This window comes from Camelina sativa, chromosome 13 (genome assembly GCF_030686135.1).
Source record: "Camelina sativa cultivar CO46 ecotype springtype chromosome 13, ASM3068613v1".
Classification (NCBI taxonomy): Eukaryota; Viridiplantae; Streptophyta; class Magnoliopsida; order Brassicales; family Brassicaceae; genus Camelina; species Camelina sativa.
The window spans coordinates 4,700,091-4,727,609 of NC_141892.1; the positions used below are offsets into that span (position 1 = coordinate 4,700,091).

Genomic DNA, 27,519 nt, shown 5'->3' on the forward strand with positions numbered 1-27,519 from the left:
TATAGTATATGCATTTTCAAAGCCAAAGATGTATTTGAATATACTTTCAGTTTGATTAGATAACGCAATTTAAACGAAGTTCGTCGTCAAGACGTTGCTAAGCATGCTTCTTATGTAATTTATGCACCAAAACAACGATTTGCAGCCCTCAGCCGTTAAAATAAAATGAAACATGTTGTTGATACTGAAATGACTTTAACAAGAGAGTAATATTCGAAATTGGTTGTGATGGGGTACTCTTAAGCATTCCATTCTCAAACAAAAATACTTGTATGTAAGCATCATGAAACCTCAGGTTCTGCATAGTAAAAAGGGACAAATTTTAAGCAGACGATGCTACTACAGTTGATGGAGAACTTGCTTTGGGGAAAAAAATCTGTAAGAGTACCTCCATCAAAGAATCTTAAACAAAGTTGCTTAACACATATTTTCTTATTAATTTTGATGAAAGTTAGATTAAGAACTTCTTAAGAAGCTGTAAATTTTTATTGGTCCATTGAGAGTTGCTAAAAATTTAGATTAAGAACTTTGTCTTATTCTTCTTCTCCCCAAACCTCATGAAAGGATACAAAGTAAAACACAAATCAGTCAAACATGTTAAATTAAACTAAAACTCATACATAAAAACAAAACTGAAGCACTTAAATTCATTCATAACAAAGAAACATTAACCGATTGTGATTATATATGAAACCAAACAAGTTAAACTCATTACATAAACATAAACAGAAACAACAAGTGTTTAACTGTGACAACATCCAACAATGGAATGCATGAGTCAAGAATATGAATCTGCAATCCCCAGTCATTTCATATATATATGAGAATGTACCTCTCAGTTTGAACGGTTTTTTTGCAAGCACGAGGGTAAGGAAGACATGGACCATAGCAGCGTACAAATGCTTCAGAGAATGGCCACTAATAATATGATGAGTCCAGCTATATATAGGCTTATCAGCAGCTTCTTCCACCTTGGTTAAGAGATAAAATCCTACAATTTCAGCCAATTGAATCTAGAATAAGAACCAGAGGTAAGAAAGCTATAACTGCAAAAGCAAACTGAAGATATATATCAACATAAACCCTTAGCACCAACCTGCAGCCCAAAGCCAATACGTAGAATGTGTATACATTGGAGGTAATAGAATAAACATCAAGGGAATGGCAATGCAATGAACAAACTGTACTAAAGCATATGGTTTAAGGTCATCGAAAAACCTGTAATATTACAGCCTCTCATGTCAGCTTACTCTTAACTTCAAAATGGTATCATTAAAACCAGTTGAGAGTTTTAAGGAATTTGAGTTACCTCCAATATAAAATGCTAATAAGGCCAGCAAGAAGCAAAGGAACAATGGAGTAAGTACCCTTATGCTCATCAATCCTCACGATTACAAAGATAGCCATGATTGATGTGAAGGCAATAGTTATTTAATCCAAAAACGAGTGATCAAAAACAAGACACAAAAAGCAAGTCTCAGAGAAGAGAAGAGAAGAGAAGAGAGAAAGAAGCGTACAAGAAGAAGATCCTAGAGGAGAGTTGCATGGTTAGGGTGAAGATGATGGTAAGAAGTTCCAAAAGCAACACCAACGTTGTTCTAAGTCTGAATCAAATTTGAAGAGTCAGAAGTCTATCTTCTTTTCAATATTCTAAATCGAAGATTTGACTTCAATAACAAAAAAAAAACAAATCGATAAGAAGAATCAAAACAACAAACACTAGTAGAATGAGTAATCGAAACTAACCTCATTGAAGAAATCACCCATCCCAGAAACAGAGAGAATGGTGAACCGATGGAGAGAGACGAGAGAAAGAAAAAAACTGTTGTAAACTAGAGAGTTTAGGGGACGAAATCTCTTGTTCTTATTATTGATAATAGAATGAGGTTACATATATATAGTAAAGTACAAGGGCTAAAGCCCATAAACCGAATAGAAAATAGAATAGGCCGTTAGGCCGATGGGCAAGGAACCGATGGGCCGTACACGGATGGACCGTACATGGGCCGGTTATGGAGTCCACCATCCAGTGTTTTACAACACTCTCCCTTGGATGACATAACCGTGCATGTGCTGGAAGAGGATCTCTGTAATGCGCTTGGGGATGCTGCCTCATTAAAACCTTACCAGGAAAACCCAATGGGACAAAACCTTGGTGAAGGAAAAAGAGTACAACACGCATTACTCCCCCTGTTCCAAGCATCACTCTAAGTCCTTAAGCCTCCGCATTCCAATCTGGTGCGTGAGCTTCCTGAATGTTGTTGTCGGTAATGCCTTGGTGAAGAGATCGGCTGAGTTGTCGCATGACTGAACTTGCACCACTTGAACTTCTCCGGCCTTTTGTAGTTCATGTGTGAAGAAGAACTTCGGCAGTATGTGCTTCGTCCGATCTCCCTTGATGTAACCTTCCTTGAGTTGTGCGATGCAGGCTGCATTGTCTTCATAGAGTACGGTTGCTCCCTTGTTGTCTTCTAAACCGCTATCCGTCCGAATATGCTGAGTCATGGACCGCAACCAAACACACTCACGTCTGGCTTCATGTATGGCTAGGATCTCCGCGTGATTTGACGATGTGGCCACAAGAGTTTGTTTCATGGAACGCCAAGAGATCACAGTACCACCGTGTGTAAACACATAACCTGTTTGTGACTTACCATTGTGTGGATCGGATAGATAACCTGCATCAACAAAACCAACTAAACCGTCTTTGTTATGGTTAGTATAAAATAAACCAAAATCTACCGTCCTTTGCAGGTAACGCAGGACGTGTTTAATACCATTCCAGTGCCTTATGGTCGGACAAGAACTATATTTTGCTAGGAGGTTCACGGCAAAACATATGTCCGGTCTAGTGTGACTAGCCAAGAACATTAACGCTCCTATAGCACTGAGGTAAGGCACTTCAGGACCAAGAATTTCTTCATTGTCCTTCTTAGGAGCGAATGGATCTTTATCCAAGTCTAAGCTTCTAACAACCATTGGGCTAGTCAATGGGTGAGCTTGCTCCATTTTAAACCTCTTGAGTACTTTTTCTGTGTATGCCTTTTGATGCACAAGGATTCCATTATTTCTGTACTCAAGCTGCAATCCCAAACAGAATTTTGTCTTGCCTAGGTCTTTCATCTCAAATTCTTTCTTGAGATATTCTACTGTTGGGCGATTTCCCCAGAGGTCCCAAAGATATTTAAATCATCCACATAGACTGCTATGATTACAAATCTTTTGTTTGCAAACTTCTTTATGAATATACATGGACTGATCGGGTCGTTCTTATAGCCTTCCTTAGCTAAATATTCACTCAATCGGTTATACCACATCCGACCACTTTGTTTCAGTCCATAAAGCGATTTGTCTAGCCTTATGCAGTACTGGTCTCGAGAACCACTCTTATCTTTGAGTTCCATACCCTCTGGTAATCTCATATAAATCTTATTATCCAGTGGACCATATAAGTATGCGGTTACAACATCCATTAACCGCAAATCCAGTTTTTCTCTTATAGCCAGACTTATTAGATATCTAAAAGTCGTTGCATCCATCACAGGGGAGTATGTCTCCTCATAATCTATTCCATGTCTTTGAGAGAATCCTTGTGCTACAAGCCGTGCCTTGTATCTCACTATTTCATTCTTCTCATTTCTCTTTCTTACAAAGACCCACTTATGTCCAACTGGTTTAATTTCAGGTGTTGTCCTTAAGGTCGGACCAAACACACTTCTCTTCTTCAAAGAGTTTAACTCCACATCAATAGCTTCTTTCCATTTAAGCCAATCTTTGCTTTGAGTGCACTCTAATATAAATGTGGGTTCTAGATCCTCATTTATCTCAAGTGCTACCTTGTATGCAAATATATCATCGATGTCGACATCCTTTCGGTTCCATTTAATTCCAGACATTATATAATTGATTGATATTTCATTATTATCAATACCTTCAGGACCTTGAGGTTCAGCGTCCTGAACCCCATTCGGCACCTTAGGATTTGCCGCGGCTATATCTGCATTTTCTGTAATTCCCTGAACCTCGGTCTGTTTTGCACCTTTAGACTTCCGAGGGTTCTTATCTTTGGAACCTAATGGTCTACCTCGTTTCAAACGTGGTTTAGACTCTATAGCAACTTGATTATTGTGTTCCTTCTGAACATCAATATGTATTGGTGCATTGCAAGCTGGTATGTACGATTTTGTTACTCTCTTTGGGTCAGCAAAGGAATCTGGCAATTGATTAGCTAGCTGTTGTAAATGTATAATCTTTTGAACCTCTGCATCACATGCTAGAGTTCGAGGATCTTGCCAATTTAAGGATGTTTGATTCCATGTTAATTCTTTGACCAGCTTGTTAGTCTCACCACCTAACATAGGGAATTCGGACTCAACGAATTGACAGTCCGCGTATCTGGCCTTAAATAAATCTCCTGTTAATGGCTCGAGATACTTTATAATAGTGGGAGACTCATATCCAACATATATTCCCATCCTCCTTTGAGGTTCCATCTTAGTTCTCTGTGATGGAGCAACAGGTGTATAAACGGCACAACCAAATGTTTTGAGATGGGATAAGTCTGGCTCTTGACCCGTTAATAGTTGGGATGGTGAATATTTGTGTTCACTAGATGGCCTGATGCGTATGAGTTCTGCTGCATGTAAGACCGCGTGTCCCCAAGTCGACACAGGAAGCTTCGATCGCATTAACAATGGTCGAGCTATCAATTGTATTCGTTTAATGAAGGATTCAGCTAATCCGTTTTGTGTATGGACATGTGCCACATGATGTTCCACACTCACCCCCATGGACATACAGTAATCATTAAACGCTTGGGATGTAAATTCACCAGCATTGTCTAGACGTATTGTCTTAAGTGGAAAGTCTGGAAAATGTGCTCTTAATCTTATGATTTGAGCTAACAGCTTAGCAAATGCTAAGTTTCTTGTGGATAACAAGCAAACGTGTGACCATCTGGTTGATGCATCTATCATCACCATGAAATATCTAAATGTCCCACATGGTGGGTGTATTGGTCCACATATATCACATTGTATCCTTTCAGAAAGTTTAAAGTCTCTTTTGTGACTTTTACTGGTGATGGTCTTATGATAAGTTTCCCTTGTGCACATGCTACACAAGTGAGATTTGTAGGGAAAACTTTTCTCTCTTTAAGGTTGTGCCCATTCGAACTCTTAATCAGTTTACGCATCATGTTCGAACCCGGATGGCCAAGCCGGTCATGCCATAGAGTGAATTGTTCTTTGAACATTTTGTGCTTTGCCAAGTTAGCTTCTATCATGTTAATCTTAGCATGGTATAAACCAGTGGCTAGTGCAGGTATAGTCTCTAGGACCTTCTTTTGTCCTTTTACAATTTCTGTAATGTATAGGAATTCTTTAGTTCCTTCACCCTTGGTTTCAACATGATAACTATTTGATCTTATATCTCTAAAGCTCAATAAGCTTCTCTTAGAGCTGGGTGAGTATAGGGCGTCACTTAATTCAATGTGTGTGCCATTAGGCAACAATATGTGAGCCTGGCCGTAGCCTTCTATCAAATTTGCTATACCCGCAATTGTACTAACATTGGCACTTTTCATTATAAGAATTATGAAATATCTTTTGTCTTTTAGTATAGTGTGGCTAGAACCACTGTCCACCACTAGTTCACTCATGTCCTCGGCCATTTCTATAAATAGGACAATGATTTTGTGTTTTAATCAAGACAATCATATAAAATAAAATAAAATTCATTGAATTTAAATCAAAGTCATTACATAGAAGGAAATTAAATCATAAAAGCATAGAAATTAAACCAAAATAAAATTGAAAATCAATCATCATTCTTGAGGCAATCGGAAGTCTCATAGTCAAGTAAGTCATCCCTCTCATGATCGAAGTCTCCTTCGTCATCGATATGCACGTAGTTGGCTTCTGGATTTTTCTTTAGAACTTCTTGATATGCATCAATGAGGTGTTTGGGAGTCCTGCAGTTCTTGGCCCAGTGGTTTGACATACCACATCTGTGGCAAACCGATTTGGCCTTGGTGTGTGGTTTAAAGGACCCACGGCCCCTACCACCACGTCCTCGGCCAGCCTTGCCTCCACGACCACCACGTCCTCTGCCACCACGGCCATGGCCGTAGTGTCTTTCTCTGTGGACGTAGTTGATCTCATTAGGCTCTTTAAGCTCTACTGCATTTTTCTTTCCCAAATCAACCTTGTGTGCTTCTGGTAATGGGGCTGTACCAGGAGGTCTCATAGCGCTGTTCATCAGCAACAACTCATCGTTCTGCTCAGCTAGCAGTAAACATTCAATGAGTTCCCCATAGTCGGCAAAACCTTGGTGCCGATATTGTTGCTGAAGAATTCTGTTATTAGGGCTGAAGGTAGACAACGTCTTTTCTATCAGCTCCTTTTCAGTCACCTCTATTCCACACAACCTAAGGAGTGAGACAATCCTAAAAAGCTCAGAGTTATACTCCTCCACGGATTTGTAATCCTGGATCCTTAGGTTTTTCCAATCGAACTCGGCCTTTGGAAGGAGCACCGTCTTTTGGTGCCCGTAACGGCGTTTAAGCTGTGTCCAAAGGGCGAGAGGATCTTTTATGAATAGGTACTGACTTTTGAGACACTCAGCAATGTGATGATGCATATGCTGGAGACACTTATTCTTTTTCTTGTCAGTGCTATCAAATTCCTCATCGATGCACTCATGCAAGCCATTTGATTTCAGATGGATCTCGGTGTCAATTTCCCATTGCAAGTAGTTCTTTCCAGAAGCTTGCAAGATAGGATAGTCTAGGCTCTTTAAGTTTGCCATCTGCATAGAAGGATAGACGACCAATAGTTAGCATGCGATATTTGAGATCGAACCATGCAACAAATATTAATCAGGTCATGCGGTATTTGAGACCGAACCATGCCTTAGGCCATGCGGTATTTGAGACTGAAACATGTCTTGCCTCTTATAGATTTTCGTGGTTTAAATTCATGCATGCAAGACAACAAAAGCAAATAGATAATGCATGCAACAATTTCCTTATTTCTAGATAGGATTTCCTTTTCTTATGATTTCCTATTCTTTCTAGGATTTAGTAAATTTTGGTTCAAGAGTTTTAGATAATTAGGAACTTATCCTAACCAATATTTTAATTTCCGATTTCATGTTTTAATGTTTATAGAAATTTAACAAAAGTTTTAATTCAAACGAAAATACTCTTAGAACATTAAAGTTAATTTTACTTAAATTTTAGGATAATGATTAAGGTTTATGGAAGTTATCCTAATAGTCCTAGAACAAGTTTTATGCTCGAGTTTTATGTTTCTCATGGCCGAAATTTTGCAGGAAATCTATGTTCAAGTTTATGCTTAAGAAATCCTAAGAATTAATTAATGCAGTCGATTCTATATCAAACTATACATGGTCCGATTTTAATATGATGCATGAATAATCCAAGTTTTAAATCTCCTAGAACAGTTTGATTTAACATCTTATGAATCTAACAAATTTAGTTCTAGGTTCTTATGCAACAATCAATCAAGCAATAATAATCAATCAACCAAATTCAAGCTTGATATCTTTTGGTGCAATTCACAAACAATCTAACAGTCCTATGCAACCGATTTTAAAGTTTTACAGGAAGAGAGCTCTTAAGATTTGTTTGTTTGTATACTTGGATGTTTTAAGGTTCAATAGCTGTTTAGGGTTCAGATTCGGTTATAAGGTTCTAAGAGGGTTATAAAGTATTTTACCTTTCACCGATTTGGATCTGACTGGATATGAACCGGGAGCTAACAGACCTCGGTTGTACCTCTTTCTCGATCACGAACCACGAACAGAACCACAAACAGCTCCTTGTACCTCTTGCACTCGAACTCACCCCCGATCCGCGAACCACGAACCTCGATCAAGTTATCGATAGGAACTTGATCACGAACTTAAGGTATGCTCGTGAACAAGAAGATCTTCGAACAGAAAAGGTGTTTAGTCTCGGATGGAAGTAAGAACAGAAAGCGGTTTAGGGTTTTAGGGTTTTAGGGAAGGAGAAGAGAATCGGCGTCTGCCTTTAGGGTTTTAGGGCTAGAGGCTATCGTGCTGATAACGTGTTGTAAACTAGAGAGTTTAGGGGACGAAATCTTTTGTTCTTATTATTGATAATAGAATGAGGTTACATATATATAGTAAAGTACAAGGGCTAAAGCCCATAAACCGAATAGGAAATAGAATATGCCGTTAGGCCGATGGGCCAGGAACCGATGGGCCGTACACGGACGGACCGTACATGGGCCGGTTATGGAATCCACCATCCAGTGTTTTACAACAAAAACCTTTTTTTTTTTTTTATACAACCAATCACGAGTTGACACACACACGTTTCTAAAGAAATCTAAAACATCTTAGCTAACGATCGATGCTTAGTAAAATTAAGCTTTTTACATTATTTTTATTCTGTTTTATTATTAGCAAACTTGTAAGAAACTTGTTAGATGCATTGATGGAGGTACTTAAGTGGCTTATAGGCCATGGGAAGGATACAAATTTGAAGACGTGGTACTTATATGGGAGAATAGTATGATGTTCAAATAACTAATGACACATTGACTTTATTCTTAGTTAACAAGTTGATGAGTCTCCATAACAAACAAAACATATACAGAATACAGTCTTCAGAGTGCAGACTTAGATTAAAAATGACAAAAGTAAAGCTAATAATTAGGATGACACCCACAAATAGATATATGGTCCCCATTTTAAAACGAGCTGTTAGCAGCTTTTCAAAAGACAACTTTTTTCAGTCGAGATCTATTAACCACAACAAGTAAATCATTTACCAACTGAAACTTGCTTTCTGAGAGATCTTTGAAAGATGTTTAGTTTGATACCTAAAGAGGCAAAATAAATTGTTATTGCTGAATAAAAAACAGAGCTTTTGATGAGGGGTTTGGATGATCACCAAAATGATTTGAACATAACTAAAAACTAGGGAGTGAGATATTGATTCATCACTCGATGTAATTAGTCAAACACACCAAAAAAACAAACCATATCAAAATCATATATGACAAAACAAGAATAGTTCATAATCATATATTCATATATCATCAAAAACACACTTTTTCACAATCTACTTTGATCAACTAATAATCTTAGCAAAAGGGCATCAAATTTCTACAAAGAATATTATTCTCCATCAAACCCAACTTCAGGGTGCAAAAGATTAAACCATAGTTCTTTACTTTGTAAAACTAATGATTCATATATAATTTATGGCGATGCAACCATCACAGTTTACATTCAAGATTACAACACACAGAGATACATAAAGAGAAAAAGAGAGACAGAACACAATCATAATTACTTGAGAAAACTAAAAATCAAAACAAAAACAGAAAAAAAAACCTCAACAAGTAAAGTAAAAATTATTATAAATTAAAAGAGGAAAAAAAAAATGGTATCACCACCAACCATAGACGACTTGGGTGTACCTCCGCTTAAGCCATCTGAAACTTTTAGTAAAAGAGCCTTTGACTTTGCCTTCAACACCATACATCTTATAGCTAGCGACCCTTTTCTTCCTCTGGAGCTCCGGGTCCGTTATCCCCCAAGACTTCGATCTAGGTATCGATTTCTCCTTCTTGTTCAGATCGTATATACTGTTCTCCCTCGTCCCGTAAGGAGTGCTATAGCTCCTGAAGTCTCCGGCTTGGTTACCACCGTTGTAAGGCTGGATCTGCATCCCTCCGTCTCCATACGGTCTTTGACGCCCGAAGTCTTCCATATACACGCCGGCGACTTTGATCGACAAGAATCTTTTTCTTTTTTTAAAGGAAAAAAGAAAATAAAACACACAGCTCAGAGGAGGAGAGAAATAATAATAATTGGAGGAGAGAAAGAAGATGGAGAATAATAGTAACGCTAGTGTGTAAGGCCGTGTCTTTTGAGCTGGTCTCAATTTGTCATTCCACGTTATAGTATTATTTCTTTCTTTTTCTGTAATTTAAGAAATAAAGCAAATGGAAAACAAGGGAAAAGCACAAAAAAATAAAGAAAGAATCTGATAAGATTTTTTCCTTTTTTTTAACAGAAAAAAATAAAGTTAAAGACTTGTCACGTTATTTTTTAACACATAAAAGTAAGCATTAAAAGTAAGTAAATTGGTTTTAGTAATTGACCGTTGACTGTTAATGTGCTTGCATTACCCGGTCAATGGCAAGTTGTGTGTTGTGTGTGATAATAATAATGTTCACGAATCCAAAATTAATTGGCGTGATGTTTGTATTCAAATATTTTTCCTTGTGAACGTGACTACCAGCAAAACATTTTAGGACCACATATTATACCACTTTAATCACTGTCTTAATTTTCCACGAGCTATCATTTTCCCCACATGAAGAAAAAAAAAAAAAAGTAGATGCTAACTTTCTAAAACTAAAGTATCAGAAAGTAATTTAGAAAAAAACGAAATATTTTATCATAGCAAATGGGACCTCTCTTAGTTCTCTTAGGCCTTAGTAAACTGAGCCCAAGCCCACACAGGCTCTTTAACATTCCGGTCTACTACTAACGGGGGAATACGGATATGCTGCTATATACCCAGTGCCGTGCCTAGACTTATGGAGGCTTAGGGCAGATTTTTATATATGTAAAAAAAATAATTTAGTATTAGTTATTTTATTTTATTTTATTTAAGTATGTGTATTATTTTATATTTAGAATTATCATTGGAAATTTTATTACATTTCTTTAATAAATATATTTTTCAAACATTTTAAAACATTTATAGGAATGATATTCAAGAAAATTATTATTTTAATGTATTTATAATGGTTTAAAAGAAAAATACAAATAATTTATACAAAAAATATGGCCTATTATGTAAATATATTTTTTTGGTGGCCTAGGGCTATTGCCCTTTTTATTACATGCTAGGCACGGCACTGTATATACCGAGAATTAAATCTCAACCGAATCAATCGATTTAAGTAGTAGTAAAAGATATGAGAAGAAAAGAATTAAATAAATGATGGATGAGATCCACTGAACTGACCAGCGTGGTTAACACTCGTTCTGAATTCTGATATGTTCCAGTTCCACTTACGATGTGTGGGGTTTGAATCCAAATTACAAGTCAAAGAGAGTATGCCCCTCAACATTTGATTCCAGCCTTATCGTTCGAAACTATAGTACTATACCGTCAATTTTTGGGGATCAGATATGTCATATATATATATACAACGCACGATAAGTTTTAAAATTTTACTTACTAAAAAAAAAAAAAAAACCCCAATATATTTACAAATTTCCTATAATTTTAAAATTCCGTCTGTAAGTTTTGTTTCGTAATTTCATTTATTAGTAAAAGTCGTCATTAGCGATGTAAAACTCTTACGCATTAATAAACTCATAAACGGCAAAACCGAGTCAGTTTTTGTTCAACCGGTCAAAATCATACATAAATGTTTCACAGATAGAGTTACCAATATATATGAACGCAAAATTTCTTCCATCAGAACGTAAATACGTACTGTTTGGGGGATTATTAACTAGAGCTAATTGTACCCCGTAATTAGTGCAATGAAGATCACAAAAGTTTAGTCGGTTAGTGAAACAGTAGTAAACTGCATTGAAAAGAAGAAGAATAACAGGAAAAAAAAACAAATAATAAAGTAATAATTTGTGCCTATGGTGTTATTCATGTGTGTTTACCTAAAAAGGAAAGTTATCGACGAAGGACAAACGTAAGCGCGTTTCCATATTCGGAATTATTAGCTAAGATTTTTATTGTTTAAATTTTGTGGTATATATCCTACTCTGACATAGAAGGACTAATTTTCCTACTCTGCACCATTGCCGCAATGCTCACCAGGTGTCATCATTACATATTCGCCTTCTCGACACTTCGGCTGTTCGGCAAATCTCATCACCGAGGTTTTAACTTTTTTTTTTTGTTTTCTTTGCTCTCTTAGGGTTAAATAAATAGATAATGGAAACTTTTGAAATTAAGTAATAATGATGTGGCTTGTTCCAAACGGAAAATTCTTATAGTTTTATTTGTCATTTTGTATCCTACTAATTCTAAATTCGGATGGTTTATACAAAGATTATACTAGAGAATATCTTTTGGTGGAAAGATTCTTTTTTTAATTATATAACATTATAATTTGTGATGGTGTAAAAGACGAATTTGATGGAAGAAACCATACATCTAAAGAGAGCATATCTCATACAGAGTTTTAATAATTTTTTTGAGAAAAGCATGCATGCTTTAAGCTTTAGCGCCGTATTGAATATTTGGGTGTGGCTGTACTTTTTTTTTTCATGATGAGGCTCTGTTGATATGTAATTGGTCGGTCCAATTTTATATTCCACAATATTAGAAAGAAGTCATCTATGCTTTCTTTGCAAATTAATCTATTTCTACATGTTTTAATATGAAAATTAAACTTCATCCAATGTTTGGTTGACAAACTGCATCCATATGTTATTCCAAAGTTTTGGACCAATTAGTTATAAATGTGCGTTAATCAGTTGATACGTTTAAGTTCACATTACAGTAATACAGTATTCAGGATATTCCGTAAGTAACTTGTCACAAAGAGCCCATTTGATCTTATGATTATGTATAGAAGGTAAATATATTTGACAAAAAAAAAAAAGGTAAATATATATATATATATATTAAAAGTAAGAAATTATGTTATACATCTCTAACAACGTGCAACGTAAATAAATAGACGATTTATTAGCATCCCTATATTTTATGTTTGACAAATACTTTAACAAAAAAAAATGTTTGACAAAAAATTATTAGTATTATTAGCAAAAACAAAAGACACCTACGAAAAATCAAGTAGTAATAAATCAGCATCTTAATTAGTGGATGTATATACATATATATATAGTTGCATTTCACGTGGTTAGAATATGGAACAATCTTTATCAATAATACATGAGAGAGATTTGGGTTTAATTATTATCTCTTTATCACTTTGTTTAATCCCAGTACTCTCTCTCCCATTTGGCTATAAAAAGCCCCGACAGGTCTCAGTTTCTTCCCACATCCGAAGATAGAAAGATGTAAGGTCTATAGTCTTGATCTTAATTCCCTAATAGAACATTGATATAAATATATGTATACATATATATTGCATCGAAAAGTATAGATATAGGCTGAAATTGGTTGTTGAGGATCGACTAGCAAATTAAGGTATTCGAGCCTGGTCACATGCGGAGAGTATATATGAAAGGTAAGAGGAGGTGACAGAAGAGAGTGAGCACACATGGTGGTTTCTTGCATGCTTTTTCTTAATCACGGTCTCATGCTTGAAGCTATGTGTGCTTACTCTCTCTCTGTCACCCCCTCTCTCTCTCCCTCTCTTTCTCTCTATTTTTCAACTTAAAAGGTTAATTATAGTTGGTAATGATCTTTGATATATTTGAGGTTTTAATTATATTATCATCAAAGCTGTCAAAGTAGTTCGAAGGTATGAGAATTATGCAACCTCTCGTTTTCATTGTTTAACACTTTAACTATTACTTCGTTAATTACGTCTAAAAGATAGAATATCTTATTTTTATGTCAAATATTTGGTTCTGAATTGTAATTAACGTTTTAACTGTGTACTATATCATAATATAAGTATCATACCATTTTCAATCATGCAGGATTTAAGCAACCATAGAATTTTGGGGGAAAATATCTACTTGTGGACAATGGAAAAAAATCATTTTTTTTTCTTTACCTGAAACGTTAAAATTTGCTATAAGCATAAATATTATGTACTATTAAAAATTAAAATTAAGGACTATTATATACCTCCTAAAAAAAAGTGTTATTTATGATAATTTGGACGTGGAGTTTTTTTGTTTTTTTTTATTATGTTGGGGTACTTTTTATGTCAATATGAATCTGCCTAGCTATCATATTAGTTAGATTTAGAAGAATTTGGCTATATAGGTTATTTTAGTGTACCCCGCTTTATATATGTATCAATGTATGTACGAGTTCATGCAGCATACGCGAAATTTGGACGATGGTCGACTTCACCTATGCGGAAGACGGGTCTAGTTTGTGGATGAAAGACGAGTTTGCATACATAAACGTGACATACATGCATGATATATTATTATATATACATGTAATATAAGCTGTCAATTCTTCACATAGGTTAGTGGATGCGAAAATTTGTAATTTGTTCATATGTGTGATTATGTTAATTATGCAAAGAATATATAAAATGTATTATTCATTATTCCATCAAATGAAAACCATTACCCCAAAAAAATCCAAAAATTTTACTGACAGAATTACAAAATAAAATCAGATTTAACATAGAATAATCTTATAGAAATTGTGACTAAAATACCAATTTGATATACCTTTGATTTTGAAGCTGCTGATCAAGATCTCCCCAACGAAATTGCTCCTTCCTTCTTTCTTGGAAATCGTTTACCTCTCCTCCTTGCAAATTGTAGACGAAATTTAAACACGTTTTTGCCAACTTTCTCATTAATTCAAAGAAATACTCAAAATCGGTCATATATCATATATGTGCCTAATTAATAAACTCCGATGTGTACTCTTTCACCCAGATAAAAGATTTGAAAATTACGAGGGAATCTGTTTCTTTTATGAATTATGACCCTAGGTTTTACTCCTTGAGTTTGGTTAATATAAAATTTGAAAATTACGGGAAAAAAAAATTGAAAACTACGAAAAAAAATAGTATAGGGTCTTGTGTGGCCAAATTAAGATTAATAACTTATTGCAAGAATGGCTACAAAATCTTACTTGCAGTTTTTTTAATCAGTGACAAAACAAAACATAAACAATTTGGATGGAGTCTCAATTCGACATAGTCCCATCAAATTTTATACCATCTAAATAATCCATTGATATTTTAGTTTTTAAGCTTTTGTCGTCTCTCTCTCCCCCTCTCTCTCTCTCTTTATAATATGTATTAGCATATCATTCTTACAACAAAAGACAAATAAATGAAAAATCCCTCAAGACTCAGGTGCTGTCTCAGGAGTCTGCGATGGAATGGGACTGTTATCTTCTTTCTCTTTCGGACTCTCGTCTTGTTTCTCTTCGGGTTGGGAGGCTACACCATTCTCTGATGCATCCTTTGTGTCGGTGCTGACGACCTTTGGAGATTTGTTGGATGGTTCTTGAGAGGACGATGAAGCTAAGATGCGACCTAGACCTTCGTATGCGCTCTTGGCATCCATAATGATGGTCGCACCACCTGGATAACATCGGCCGAAGCATGTGGCACAATGTGGAAAAACCACCTGTATGAACAAAGGGCCATGTGAGTTACATTGCTGAGTTTTGACTTGTTGATACAAAATTGACATGTGATGAGATGTAAAACTGGACCTCAACAAAAGCTCGGCAAAGTGAGAGGAAGAGATTTGATTCACTGAGTCGAAGCATCCGAGTTGTATTGTATCTTAGTAAGGAGTCAGAGACAGCCTGAAGTCCTTTGATCAGTTCATGAGCAACAACGTTCTTCAGACTTAGCGGGGCACAAGGACGTAGTTCGTTCAAAGCAGCAGATACACCTGTGGACATAACCGGGATCGTCAATTGCAATCAGACTGGAAAAAAAAAAGATCATACAAAAGAGATACAATTTCCTTTTGCAACATTTGTAATAGTGAGAAGAGTTAGCAAGGGTTATTATTATATCTTCTATAGTATTAGAATCGATAATGTATCATTCTCTCACCGTTTATGAAAACTGCAAGAGGCGGGTGCTCCATCAAGTATGATGGAGGTGTGACATCATCTTTGCTATCTTCATTAATACCACTTGATGGGAAGCCAACAGATGGTAGTGGAACCCATCGATGTGAATCCAAAACTAGCTGGAAGTAAAATATTAGGAAAAATTTAACTGAGAAACTCAAGAGTACAGCATGTGGTTGATTGGAAATCAAACACTGTTCGAGCTGAGTTCCATGCCAGAACAAAAGTTCAAATTTCGCATTCACCCACCTGGAAATTCTCAACTGCTGTACTCATGTTCTTAGAGAATAAGTTCAGAACCGCCCTGTAGAAAGTATGGGAGTTAGATAGTGAACTTGTACATAGATAAAAAAAATCATGACAACAAGTAAAAAGGTAACAAAAAAAATTGTTACTCTTCAAAAAGTGGAGGAAGCAAACCCCGGAAGTCTAGCCCAACCCAACCAAGCCCCATCGCACAGTACTACACGGTCATGAGAAAAAAAGCAAAATGTAAATCAGAGTTTCACAGTGAATCCAGAAGAGAATACATTAGATGTAAACAAAAACCCACCATGCACTGATCCAAAATATTTGATAGAGATCCTCCTTCAGTAATCTTTGGAAGCATAATTTTCAGAGTCTTCAGGTGTGATGTTATTTGATGCATGGCCCAGCTAAACAGAAGTCCACCATCATAATTTTCTTCACTCCCCGATGTGTCATCAGCAAAAATAGCTCGATATTGATTAACTACATCAAATAAGTGCATTCTGTGACAGTTTATCATGCCTTTCAAATACTCATAAGCATTTTTCTGGTCTAGATCCTCCAGAATCCCAGTGAGCCATGCTTCTCGACATCTTAAGAACTGCAAAGACAAAAAGAACATTTCAGAATGAACAATTTCACAGAAAAAGAAAAACAATGTAATGAAGGACCAATGCAAATGTTAACACTTTATATGTAAAATAGTTCACCTGCAATCGCATTTCATACTCGCCAAAGACTCCTATTCGCCGTAAGTATCCAATAATCCGGAGACATTCTGGTAACTGAAGCAGAGAGCATTAACAAAATATTGAGCCTACTAGATTGCTAAGCCTAAGCATAGTTTACTGAATCCAAACAAACTACATTCACATGAAACCTGTATATTTGAGCGTAGCTTCTGGAGAAGCTGTGAGAGAAGTGACTGAGTTGTTTGTCTAACTTCCGCTGCAAGTGCTTGGATGACAGGCAATCTTGACAATGATAGAAGATTAGTTCTTAGGAGCTAAAATCTAAAGTTTCAGGGCTTAAGTAGGCAAAAGAAAACAATATACTGGGAGAAAGATACCAAAAAAACTCACTTGGGATGCATGGTTGCAAGTTTAGATACAAATGCTTCGAGGTCAAGAGCCTCATCAAAATTTCCGTTCCTCACACAACTGCAGAAAGATAACAAAAAAAGTTTTGAATAGAACTTGTACACATTTAGAAGTTTGATAACGCCAGGAATAAGTTCCGCTTTTCTCTCATGAAAGGCATGAGCAGAGATTGACAAGAAATCAGATTACACTTTTTGGAGACTGACAAGAAGAAATCGGATTAAACTTTTTGGCAGGACTAATAGCTTACGTGTCCATAAGCTGAGGAATCTCAAGCAAGTCAAGAAGAGTACTGTGATTTGCCAGCAAAGCTTGGTTCATCTTCCTCTTCTCCAGAATATGCTCAGCGGAATCGATAAATTCTGTGCAACCAGACGTTAGTTTTGGGACTTCGCCTATCTGCAACATGTGAAAAGTACAGACTTCCGACATCAAAATTTGATAGAAAAAAACAAAGAAAACATCTCCAAGGATGCAACTGCTACTACTGTCAGAGGATATTTTATCTGAAAACATGGAAGCTCAAGCTACAATCTATATTCCTAATCCACTGATTCATTCACCTATTCTCAATAGGTTTAGCTTAACTTGATTAAACTTGAACGTGGAAGCTCCACCTAGACTACAACACAACAAGACCACTGAGTCTACAAAAGTATAGAATCAGAAAACAAACACGGTTCTTCAGCTTAACTTGATTACAATCTATTTTCAAATTACTCCACTTTCGACTATTGAAGGCTCCAGAAACGACTAGTACTAGTCCAACCTTTTCCACTAACATTTCCAAAAACTATTTCAGATCCTAGCAAGGATACTAGCACTGTCACTAATCGTAATTTCTCTGCCAGGATTCAGAACTAACCAAGTGAAGCAGTAGAGCTCAATTAACAAATGGAACGAACAGGTATAATATATTTACCAGAGACTCGAGATGCTTATCAATGGAGGAAACTTCCTGACGGATCGCAAGCAAAGCATCAGCAGCGGTGATAAACGCGCGGTAATTTCCAACAGCGACCTCTTGCATTTGCCTCTGAATCCGCTCCGCATCAACTCGAAGCAGCTCCGGCTCCTTCAAAATTTATTCAGTAACCGATATTAAGATTCAGAAACAAAAATCCATGCGCGCAGAGATATCAAAAGAGAGAGAGATACCTTGTGGAGACGATCAAGAGTGAAAGAGAGGAGCTCGGAGACGTACGGTTGCTGAGTGGCGGAAGCGAGAGAGAGAAGACTCGCCGTCGCTTCCGGCGGAGACATCTCCCCAACCTCCGTTGCCATTTCCGGATCAGACTCTTGTAGCCCGATGCTATCAAAAAATCTCCTCAAAGAGAGTATACAGATCCAGAAAACACACGAATTTTCAAATGTTTCTGTGATTTGTTTTCTGTTCTTGGATCTGAATTTTTTCTCTTCTATCGTCGTTAATTGAGTTAAAGAACCGAACCGGATTATAACCGAAATTTGGTTCTACAAGAATTCGGTTCGATTTGGAAAATAGACCAACTTTTTTTTTTCTTGCCGGCAAATAAACCAACGTTACCCGAGAATAAGATTTACGTGCATTTCACTTTTGTTACATATGTAAACTTTAAAAACTTCAATTAGCTAGTAGATATTATACTTCAATTAGCTTGTGGCTTCTTGATAAAACTAATAACCGAAACTGTAATCGAAATTGTCCGATCCGGTTGGACACATTTGGCTAGATTTAGCCTATTAGCTTGTTTTCACATGCCTGAACACTTTGATGTTCAATGTTGCATTGATGAGAAAACAATCTTATATTACAACAAAAATGAATAAACAATAGTATACTATATAAGTAAGTATTTAACAATATAGAGGAGTTCTTCACACTAACGAACCGTTAAGAAAGATAGATAAAGAAAATATAACAAAAGAGATCAAAAAGGAAGAAGAAAAGAGAAGATTGGCATTTGATGCCGTGTAGAAATAGAAATAAGGGAATGGGTAAGGAGGTTGTTGCCCTTGTGACTGTCCCTTTGGGGATGGTGGCGACGGTGGCGCTGATGGGGGCGAGCCTTTTCCATCGGAAGATATCTGTGGGGGTGGTGGTGTGGACTCAAAATAGTAAAACCGTGGAGGCGGTGGATGGATGACGGTAATTAACGGCGGCGGTGAAAGTGACTGCGATAGTGGCGGGGGAGAGTGTTTGTGTGGCGGTGGAGGCGGTGGAGAAGTGGATGATGGCAATGCGGGAGACGGAGGTGGTGACGAAGACGTGGAGGGAGAGGGTTTTGAAGGCGGAGGAGAGCAAATGGTGGGGCATGTGGAGCATTCACTGATGCAAAGTGGTGTGAGGACATCTGTTTGATCGGATGGTGATGATGCAACTACTACGACCATGACCAATGCAATGACGATGATGATGAGTCCCATGTTGATCATCTAAAAAAGTTGGTGTTTGAGAGAGTGGGATAATGTTCATTGCTTAGTTTAGTTGGTTGGACATTTATAAATTATCTGATGGCTTGATACTAAGATGCTTTCTTGATGGATTGTGTTTTGCTGGAAAGTTAATAGTAAATTTTGAGAATATAAAAAAGACAATGTTTGTTAAGCTTTATAAATTTTCTTATTTTATCTTAGGGTAAAGATGCAACATAGCTTTTTCGAAAAAAATATATTATTAAGCCTAAAATTTTCAACATTTTGATATGCGGGAAAATATTTTCCTTCCTAGATAACAAAAGACAATGTTAAGTACGTAAGTTATATAACCGGAGTTGGAGGTGAGAATGATATTTTTTAAAAATTTGATTTCATTATATTTCAAATGACTTATGATATTCCTTTCTCAACTCATACTCAATAATAATCCATTTTATGAAGCAACTAATCCTAGAACTAAAAAGTGTCGCACTCTCCATAATTTTTTGTTCTGTCATTATTGTTCTTTTTTATACTTTGCTTTCAAAGCTGGCTTTGTATCGATTCCATTTGATAAAGGTCGTCATTGTATTGATTCGTTCATCTTTTAATCTTTTCTTATGTTAATCTCTTGTTCTTTGGGAGCCAAGTATTGCTTTTAGTTGTAACCGGGTGAATTTATAAAGTTGAAACAAAAATTAATTTGAACTCTTTTTAAGATGAAAATAAAAATAATAACCCATGAAGCTTTCCACACAAAAAAAAAAAAAAAAATCTATATCAAAATCATATCCTCTCACAAAATTAGAAATGAAACTTCAGAAGAACATAAATGTTTGAATAAATTAATAGCTTCGACTTAGTTATGCTACGAGAAGAGTAACAATAAGCCGCCACTGCATTTTGTTCAATACTTTTTCATCGGAAAGCTAGAAAGAAAGGTGGAAGCTATCATGTTACAGAGATATATAATATTAACAAGGGTTAGATTTTAGTTTAAGTCATCTCATCATGGCACTTCACTTAGCACTTTCTTACTTTCTTTCTTGAGAATCAAGCAATCTTTCTATTCAGTTCTTCGTCAAAGTCTTGAAAAGATTTAAGAAGCATATGATCTTCAGTCTTCAGACCCGGTTGTTATTTATGGCATCCTAATGAATAAGACAGTGTATTATTGAAAGTGTAAGCAATTGGGGTAATTTAACTTAGAACTTTTTCAAGACTTTGTTTAGGGCTTCATATGTATAGTAATATTACCTGATTCATTGTCCATCCCCAAGCTTTTTAACCGGAGAAGCTCTGGAACTATTTCTTTTCCAAGATCTGGTCTATCTCTCTTCCTTAGCTCTGCACATTGTAGACATAACTTAGCAAAATTTGTAGCTTCTTCGACCGGCCAATCTGTCACGGCAGGGTCAAGCAGATCCTTGAAAGTTCCTTTATCGATTGCCCTCGACACATGATGAGCCAAACCCATTGGATTCTTTGCAGTGATGATCTGAAGCAGCATTATCCCTAATGAGTATATGTCTGATTTCGTGGTTAACTTGCCCGTTTGCTGGTACTCAGGGTCTATGTAACAGAACGTTCCTGCTGCAGATGTCATGTGGAACTGCGTGACTGTATTAGCCACTGACGCCGGTACTAACCGAGCTAATCCAACGTCACTGATCTTGCTCACGTAGTTTTTATCTAACAAGATATTGGCAGGTTTTAGGTCACGATGAACCAGAGGCTCTGGCTTTGCTTGGTGAAGAAAGGAGAGTGCAGTAGCGATCTCTGCAGCTATTTGAAACCTTTTCCTCCATGAAAGAGGAGGCGAGTTTCCTCTACGGAAGAGTCTATCCTCTAAGCTCCCATTTTCCATGAACTCATACACCAAACACCCATATTCCGGACATGCACCAAGAAGAAGAACCATGTGAGGATGTCTTATGCTACTTAGAACCTCGACTTCTTGTTGAAATTGTTTCTTTCCTTGAGCAGCATCAGGTCTCAAGACTTTAATGGCGACAGGAGTGTGATCAAGTGTGCCATAATAGACTGGTCCATACCCACCTTCTCCTATCTTTCTGTTGTTTGCAAAGTTGTCAGTAGCCTCTTCAATCTCTTCAATTGAGTATCTTCTGTACCGGACATCGTTCTGTACCAAAGCACTAAGAGCACGATCTTTCTCCTGAGATTCTCTTCTTGCTTTAATCTCTGCTTGCTTTCTTCTTTGTCCTTCCAATTCCGCCATTCTCTGCGCTTTCTCAGCTGCTTCCATCGCAGCTCTGCACTTGGCCTTCTCCATCTCCGCAACAGCTAAAGCTGCCTCTTCAGAAACTCTAGCTTCCTCAAATCTTCTTGCTTCTTCCATTTTCCACAGGTTAAGCTCATTTGCCTTCAAAAACCAAGAGAGAGCCAGAAAGTATCAGATGGAGCACACAAAAAAAAAACATCCTCGTCAACTAGCTCTTGAACAAAGTCTTACTTTCTTTTTTGCATTAAGAGCTTCTTTGCAGGCTGAGCTATACATGTCCATGGTTTGCTTGAGTTCAATCTTTAACCTTTTCATCTCAGCTTCAATATCTCTCTGCAAATAACCATCTTAGTGAATACTAATCTTATCCATCATCATAGACATATTGCTCTTACTGTGTTTAAACATACCGTTGATTGTGAAACTGACTCATCAGAAGAAGCTGATGCACCAACAACGAGATCTAAATTCTCAGCAGTGAGGTCAATAGAAGCACCCATCATCATCATAGACCCAACATCACCTTCATCAGTAAATGAGTTTCTTGCAGAAGCAGAGTTCTTTTGACATCTTGGCTGCCTAAAATCATAATTAAAGTCCAATGATCCATTTGTAGGAATCTTCTGCATTTCTCTCACTGGTTTGTATCCATTGCCATCATGGGAATGCCTCTCTGGAGTTGAGTTCCTTGCATTACGCTGATTCCTACAAATGTCCTCAAGACACATAACTTTTTTTATTGCATGATTTACTACAAAACCATCATACCCAAATTACGCAGACATTACCAAAGAGTACCTAGGTAAATGATCTTGGTCATTGTCAGGTACATGAAACGTGGATGAAGGTGCACGAGGTGGGACGAGTGTGTTTGTGATAGGTCTTTGAGCTGTTTTCGAAGACTGGACTTTGCCTTTAGAGATGACATAGATGGAACAAAACTCAGGCGTTGATTTGAGAACGGAAGCAGGAACGTCATGTGATTTGGTGAACTTGAGAGATCTTGCGAATGGGCTTTTTGAGGATGATCCCAATACGAGGTTGGTCACAAGGTTGTTGTTCACGTAATCCAATACTGCTTTCGCTACGTCTGTATCGTCTAGAATCACCTCCAGCATTGTAATCTAAAACATTGACAAAAGACATACACATCAGGTATGGTTTTTTTTTAAAAATGCATATAAAGTGTTCAATGAGAAATTTATATACCCCTTTGCGTGCACAATAACCTCTGTATGGAACAAAAAGCTGGTTTAATTCATTATCATCAACGTTACCTCCATCTGCAACAACAACATTTGTTAAAGTTAATTTGATTAAGAAGATAACAACTAGGATTAAGGTGAATGTGAATATGAGGAGAAGATACCTACGGTTTGAATTTTTAAGACGAACATGGACTAGAATCATGCTGGTGTTATTATTCATATTGAAGAGATGATCAACGGCCCAACGAACAGCGTAGTGACTGTTCTTGTCTTTGTCAATGGCGACAACCGTGGAGTTCACTGGTGCGTGGCCGTGGCCATCCTCCGATGGGTTAGGACGAGCCATTAATTATATTCTAAATAAATTTAGTCAGGTGTTACCAGACCTCTCTCTCTCTCTATCTCTTTCTTAGTCGTGTCTGGGAACAAGAAGAGAGGAGAGAGAGAATAGCAGAAAAAGAAGAAGAAGAAGAAGATTGTGAAAAAGCTTTTCTTCTTCTTCTGGTCTTTTAACAATTCTCTCCTCTCTTCTTCCTGTTTTTCAAAGTTTGTTTCTCCCACGATGAACAAACTTTTTTTTTTCTTTCCATTAGAACCAAAACAGAGAAAAAACCGGGAGTCAAGGATTTATATTAACCATTATTTTTTGTATAATCGCTTTTTTTAAGGAGGATTCTCTATTTTATGGAGGGGGGGTTGCTTCTTCTAGAATTAAAACATGCAAAATCTTTCTTTGTTATACGGATTAGCTTCTAGATTGATTAAATTACCAAGTTTGTATTACAAAATAAACATATGTATATAAATTTGGTTAATAATAATAATAATATCTAAACTCTTTTGAGATATTTACAAAAACCATTAAGATATTAAAATCTCGCATGTCGGTTTGCATCTAATTTGTGGGTCCGAAAAGAAAAGAGTGGCTGTCACTACTGAGTTTTAGAGCCACTCGAGAAACGAGTGACGTACCCTGACGAATTGGAAGACTATGACATGTATAGTATAGCATCAAAAAAACATGTCTTTTTTTTTTGGTTTGAAGCATCATAACAACAAAAGTATACAAACCAAACTTGTTGGCTCATTCTTACTCACACTCCAGCAGAAAACACACCAGAGAATGAAATCTCACTGAGCTATATTGTACATTCATGTTTACCACTCATCAAAAGAGACTGGAACTAATTGTATAGTATGTGTATATATATAATTTAAGTTTCTTCTATTCCCTCATATATCATCTGTGATCTAAAGATACAATAATACATTATGCATAAACCAAAGAATCAAAGTAAGTTTTAGTTTTATCATATAAGAGGAAACTATAAAAAGAACATTTCCACAGTCTTTTTTTTTTTATAGGAACGAAGTACCCGCGAGGCCGTGATGCAATAGATTATGCGAGATGGTATCTCTTGCCTTCATCGCATTTGCCGATCTCAATGCGTTTTCAGGCAAAACCTCATCATCAATCACTTCAACCATCAGCTCCGGCTCCATTCTCTCCTCTCTGATTTCACATATGTTGTGAAGCACACAGCACGCCCCCAAAACCGTAGGCAGATCCTGAAGCTTCACTTCAGTACGTTTCTGCAGACACGCCCACCGTCCTTTTAACCTCCCAAACGCTTCTTTAGCCACTCTCTGCACATCACTCATCTTCTCGTTGAAGGCGTGCTGCGTCCAGGTCAAGTTCTGTTGCGTGTATGGAACCAAAACCCAGTCCAATAGCGGATGCCCCGGTCCACCAGCTACCCACATCCCTTTCAACAAACCTCCATTGTTAGCTCTTTGATACAACAATGACTTCTCCAACACTTGATCATCAGGCATTGACCCTGGCCATCCGATGCACAAGTCAGTAAAAACACCTTTCGGGTTCACAACGGCCTGAATCGTGATCGAATACGAAGTCTTCTGGTTCCTCTCAGTATGCCTCTTATTGAAATAAGCAGCTACACTAATCTTAGGAGCTATGATCGGAATGTGAGTGGTATACATAGAGCCAACAACGTTTGGTATACCCGAAACCGATTCGAACGTTTCTCTAATGTTTCTAAGAGACTCATCATCAGGCCATTGGAGATACTTAGGCATCAAAACATCTTTAATGGCTTTACATACCTCAAGAACAAGCTTGTGGCAAGTTGAGATACCTAAACCAAATTTCTTAGAGACGAGACGAAGCGGCTCACCAGTGGCTAATCTCCATATACAAACCGCGACTCGCTGCCGCACGGGAATCGCGTTTCTCAACGCGGTGTCTTCTTTAGCAACCGCGGAATTAAGCTCGTCGCAGATTAACGCAAACGTGGATTTGGACATTCTAAACGCTTTTTTGAAATCCTCTTCAGGATAATCCAATCGGCTACACTCTTCCCACCAAGCTCTGCTCCGATCTTTAACCCATAACCGTCTCTGTTGACCCGAACCCGTACCTGTACTTTTAACCGATCCGGATCCGGTTATCTCACTGCTCTCCGCCTCAGCCTCCGAAGCAACAGCAGCAACGGAAGCAACGGCGGCGCGTGACTTCTTGAGATTGATATCACCACTCTCTTCAGCGTCGGCGTAGTAATCGTTGAGATCGGAGTAGTAATCGGACATGGTTCTAGCTCTTTTCCGGTAATTAGATTGGAAATCGGACATTTCGCGGCGTGAAGCAGCGTTACGAGCTTCTTGGTCTTGCTTCTCGTGCTCCTCCATCAAAAGCAGAGAAGTGAAGAAACCTTTGAGCGTTTTGGTCTCGTTGCTTTTCTTGGAATCTACCTCAGCACCGTCGAAAACATCACAGACTTCTTCTTCTTCCTCTTCTTCTTCCTCGTCTCCGTAAACGGCGGCGGAGGCGGCTTTCATCGAAGTTGTGTTGTTTCACGTTTTGTTTTGAGTTCTTTCTTTGTCTGTCTCTCTTTGGATTTGGAGTGGAGGAGAAGATTTAATATTTTTGGGGTTTCATAAATAAGAAATTAAGTCTGTATTTAAAAAAAAAAAAAAAAAAAAAAATTGGGGGAGATGGAGACGAAACTTGTGGGATGAGTGTGAACACGCAAGTTGACTTTACTAAGCCTATGCTATATACTCTTTTTATTTTATTTTTCTTTTAATATGAATTCTTATTATTTATTGCTCATTTTTATTCTTTTTTTTTTTTAGATTAAAATATAGACAGCAGTAGAGAAAAGGCAGAACCAGTTTGATCCTTGTAACATTCATACATATTTGGAAGCAAACTATGTGGAGTACTGGAGTTTATGAACGTATGTCGGAAAATATAGAGTAAACAGGTGAATTCAAGCTAATTTTGAATCTAATTCTTTGAATCAAACCAAGTTCTTAATTTGCGTGCTGCTTTTTAATTCGAGGCGAAATTTATTGACTAACATTTACTGTTTTTTTTTGTTGCCACTATTTTTTAGCATGTGTCTATTAAAAAGTATAAATTTATCAATTGTTAGAATGTTGTAATTTTCTTAGAAATGCTAACCATATTTGTATTCTTTGGCCGCACTCTTTTAACTTTCTCGTTTTGAACTAAATCCAAATGAAGCGATCAAAGTATTTGAAGTAAAAGATTAGGATATCAACAAAGAGATTATTATTTCTACAAATATAAGAAAAGATGAGCTATACTTAAAAAAAAAAAAAAAAAAAAAAAAAAAAAAAAAAAAAAAAACTGAAGCAAAATAAATACTAATAGATTTGAACTATTTATCGATGAATAAACACAACATGTGATGAAGTGGTATTAATTTTCGATAACAACCGGGATATTTTCAAGTCGATTAATTCCTAAAATATGTGAAAAGTCAGGTAAGTAAAGCTAAAAAAACTAGATTCCATGTTTTGTAGATAAGTTATTGGCAAATTAAAATAGTTTGTGATATTTTGTTGGCAAATTCCATATTTTGATACTTGATTGTATTGAGATGAACAAGACCTAGAAAGATACACGTATGATTCTCTTCTCTCTCTTCATGAACCGGTTTGGGAAAATATGAGTTTAGATATGGACATCTCTCTCCACCACTCTTTTTATTTGTTAATCATTGTCAACAAAATTTGTTGTAAACGTTGTTTGTTATACACTTGTGGAGAGTGGGTGTTCACACTTGACACACATTTTTTGTTATATACGAACCCAATAATATAATATAAGATCTTAAATGATTTTCACCTAGAAACCGAAAGAAGGGAGTGTGAACACGTCAAGGAAGTATCGGACATTGTTTAAGTCTAAAATGTATTTGGCGGTGTGGAACGTTAGGTGGCCGATGGAGACTTTTGGTCCCACGCTTTGTTTCTTTTTCTCTTCTTCTTTTTGTGTTTACTTGAGCTGCCAAATGAAGGCATTTTTAGGCGATCTCTCTAGTTTCTTTTTTCTACTCGTAATATTTAGATATTATATAATTTTTCTATAACTAACATCACATAGTCATAGTGGCCTCTTCCACCCCGCTTGGATTCATGTTATTTTTTGTTTATTCAGAAAATTCACAAGTCAAAATTAAAACTAATCTTAAAATATTCAACTGTTATGTGAACCTTTTGGCGAACTAGAACAAGTGTGAATGTGATCTT

General features: G+C 36.8%; 6 protein-coding genes and 1 long non-coding RNA gene across 8 annotated transcripts; all 7 read right to left on the reverse strand.

Annotated features, from left to right (window-relative positions):
- Positions 1-654: 654 nt before the first annotated feature.
- Positions 655-1,856, reverse strand: LOC147929211 (uncharacterized). The gene is made up of 4 exons (XR_015578930.1): positions 1,747-1,856; positions 1,518-1,604; positions 1,097-1,218; positions 655-991 (listed from the first exon to the last, which is right to left on the reverse strand). It is a non-coding gene; the product is annotated as an uncharacterized LOC147929211 (long non-coding RNA).
- Positions 1,857-5,817: 3,961 nt separating this feature from the next.
- Positions 5,818-6,807, reverse strand: LOC147929212 (uncharacterized). Its single transcript, XM_087482408.1, has 3 exons — positions 6,548-6,807; positions 6,234-6,427; positions 5,818-5,918 (listed from the first exon to the last, which is right to left on the reverse strand). The coding sequence occupies exons 1-3, from the start codon at positions 6,805-6,807 to the stop codon at positions 5,818-5,820; spliced, it is 555 nt and encodes a 184-aa protein (XP_087338534.1).
- Positions 6,808-9,219: 2,412 nt separating this feature from the next.
- LOC104735212 (uncharacterized) lies at positions 9,220-9,959 on the reverse strand. The gene has a single exon (XM_010454958.2). It carries the CDS (start codon positions 9,764-9,766, stop codon positions 9,443-9,445), a length of 324 nt encoding a protein of 107 aa, XP_010453260.1. The 5' UTR covers positions 9,767-9,959; the 3' UTR covers positions 9,220-9,442.
- Positions 9,960-14,813: 4,854 nt separating this feature from the next.
- Positions 14,814-18,515, reverse strand: LOC104735213 (conserved oligomeric Golgi complex subunit 8). Its single transcript, XM_010454959.3, has 12 exons — positions 18,250-18,515; positions 18,014-18,166; positions 17,342-17,490; positions 17,074-17,151; positions 16,872-16,965; positions 16,702-16,776; positions 16,296-16,592; positions 16,138-16,205; positions 15,992-16,046; positions 15,723-15,861; positions 15,371-15,555; positions 14,814-15,282 (listed from the first exon to the last, which is right to left on the reverse strand). The coding sequence occupies exons 1-12, from the start codon at positions 18,373-18,375 to the stop codon at positions 14,995-14,997; spliced, it is 1,707 nt and encodes a 568-aa protein (XP_010453261.1). The 5' UTR covers positions 18,376-18,515; the 3' UTR covers positions 14,814-14,994.
- A 314-nt stretch (positions 18,516-18,829) lies between these two features.
- On the reverse strand, positions 18,830-19,662 carry LOC104735214 (uncharacterized). Its single transcript, XM_010454960.2, has one exon. It carries the CDS (start codon positions 19,504-19,506, stop codon positions 18,949-18,951), a length of 558 nt encoding a protein of 185 aa, XP_010453262.1. The 5' UTR covers positions 19,507-19,662; the 3' UTR covers positions 18,830-18,948.
- A 524-nt stretch (positions 19,663-20,186) lies between these two features.
- On the reverse strand, positions 20,187-23,594 carry LOC104735215 (U-box domain-containing protein 52-like). 2 transcript variants are annotated; one of them, XM_010454961.3, is made up of 7 exons: positions 23,104-23,594; positions 22,940-23,013; positions 22,529-22,854; positions 22,141-22,435; positions 21,962-22,063; positions 20,746-21,871; positions 20,187-20,639 (listed from the first exon to the last, which is right to left on the reverse strand). In XM_010454961.3, the coding sequence occupies exons 1-7, from the start codon at positions 23,282-23,284 to the stop codon at positions 20,626-20,628; spliced, it is 2,118 nt and encodes a 705-aa protein (XP_010453263.1). In that variant the 5' UTR covers positions 23,285-23,594; the 3' UTR covers positions 20,187-20,625. The 2 variants fall into 2 exon arrangements, with proteins under 2 accessions (XP_010453263.1, XP_010453264.1); XM_010454962.3 differs by having other exon boundaries at positions 23,100-23,590.
- Positions 23,595-24,144: 550 nt separating this feature from the next.
- On the reverse strand, positions 24,145-25,983 carry LOC104735216 (protein ALP1-like). The gene has a single exon (XM_010454963.2). It carries the CDS (start codon positions 25,795-25,797, stop codon positions 24,298-24,300), a length of 1,500 nt encoding a protein of 499 aa, XP_010453265.1. The 5' UTR covers positions 25,798-25,983; the 3' UTR covers positions 24,145-24,297.
- Positions 25,984-27,519: the final 1,536 nt, after the last annotated feature.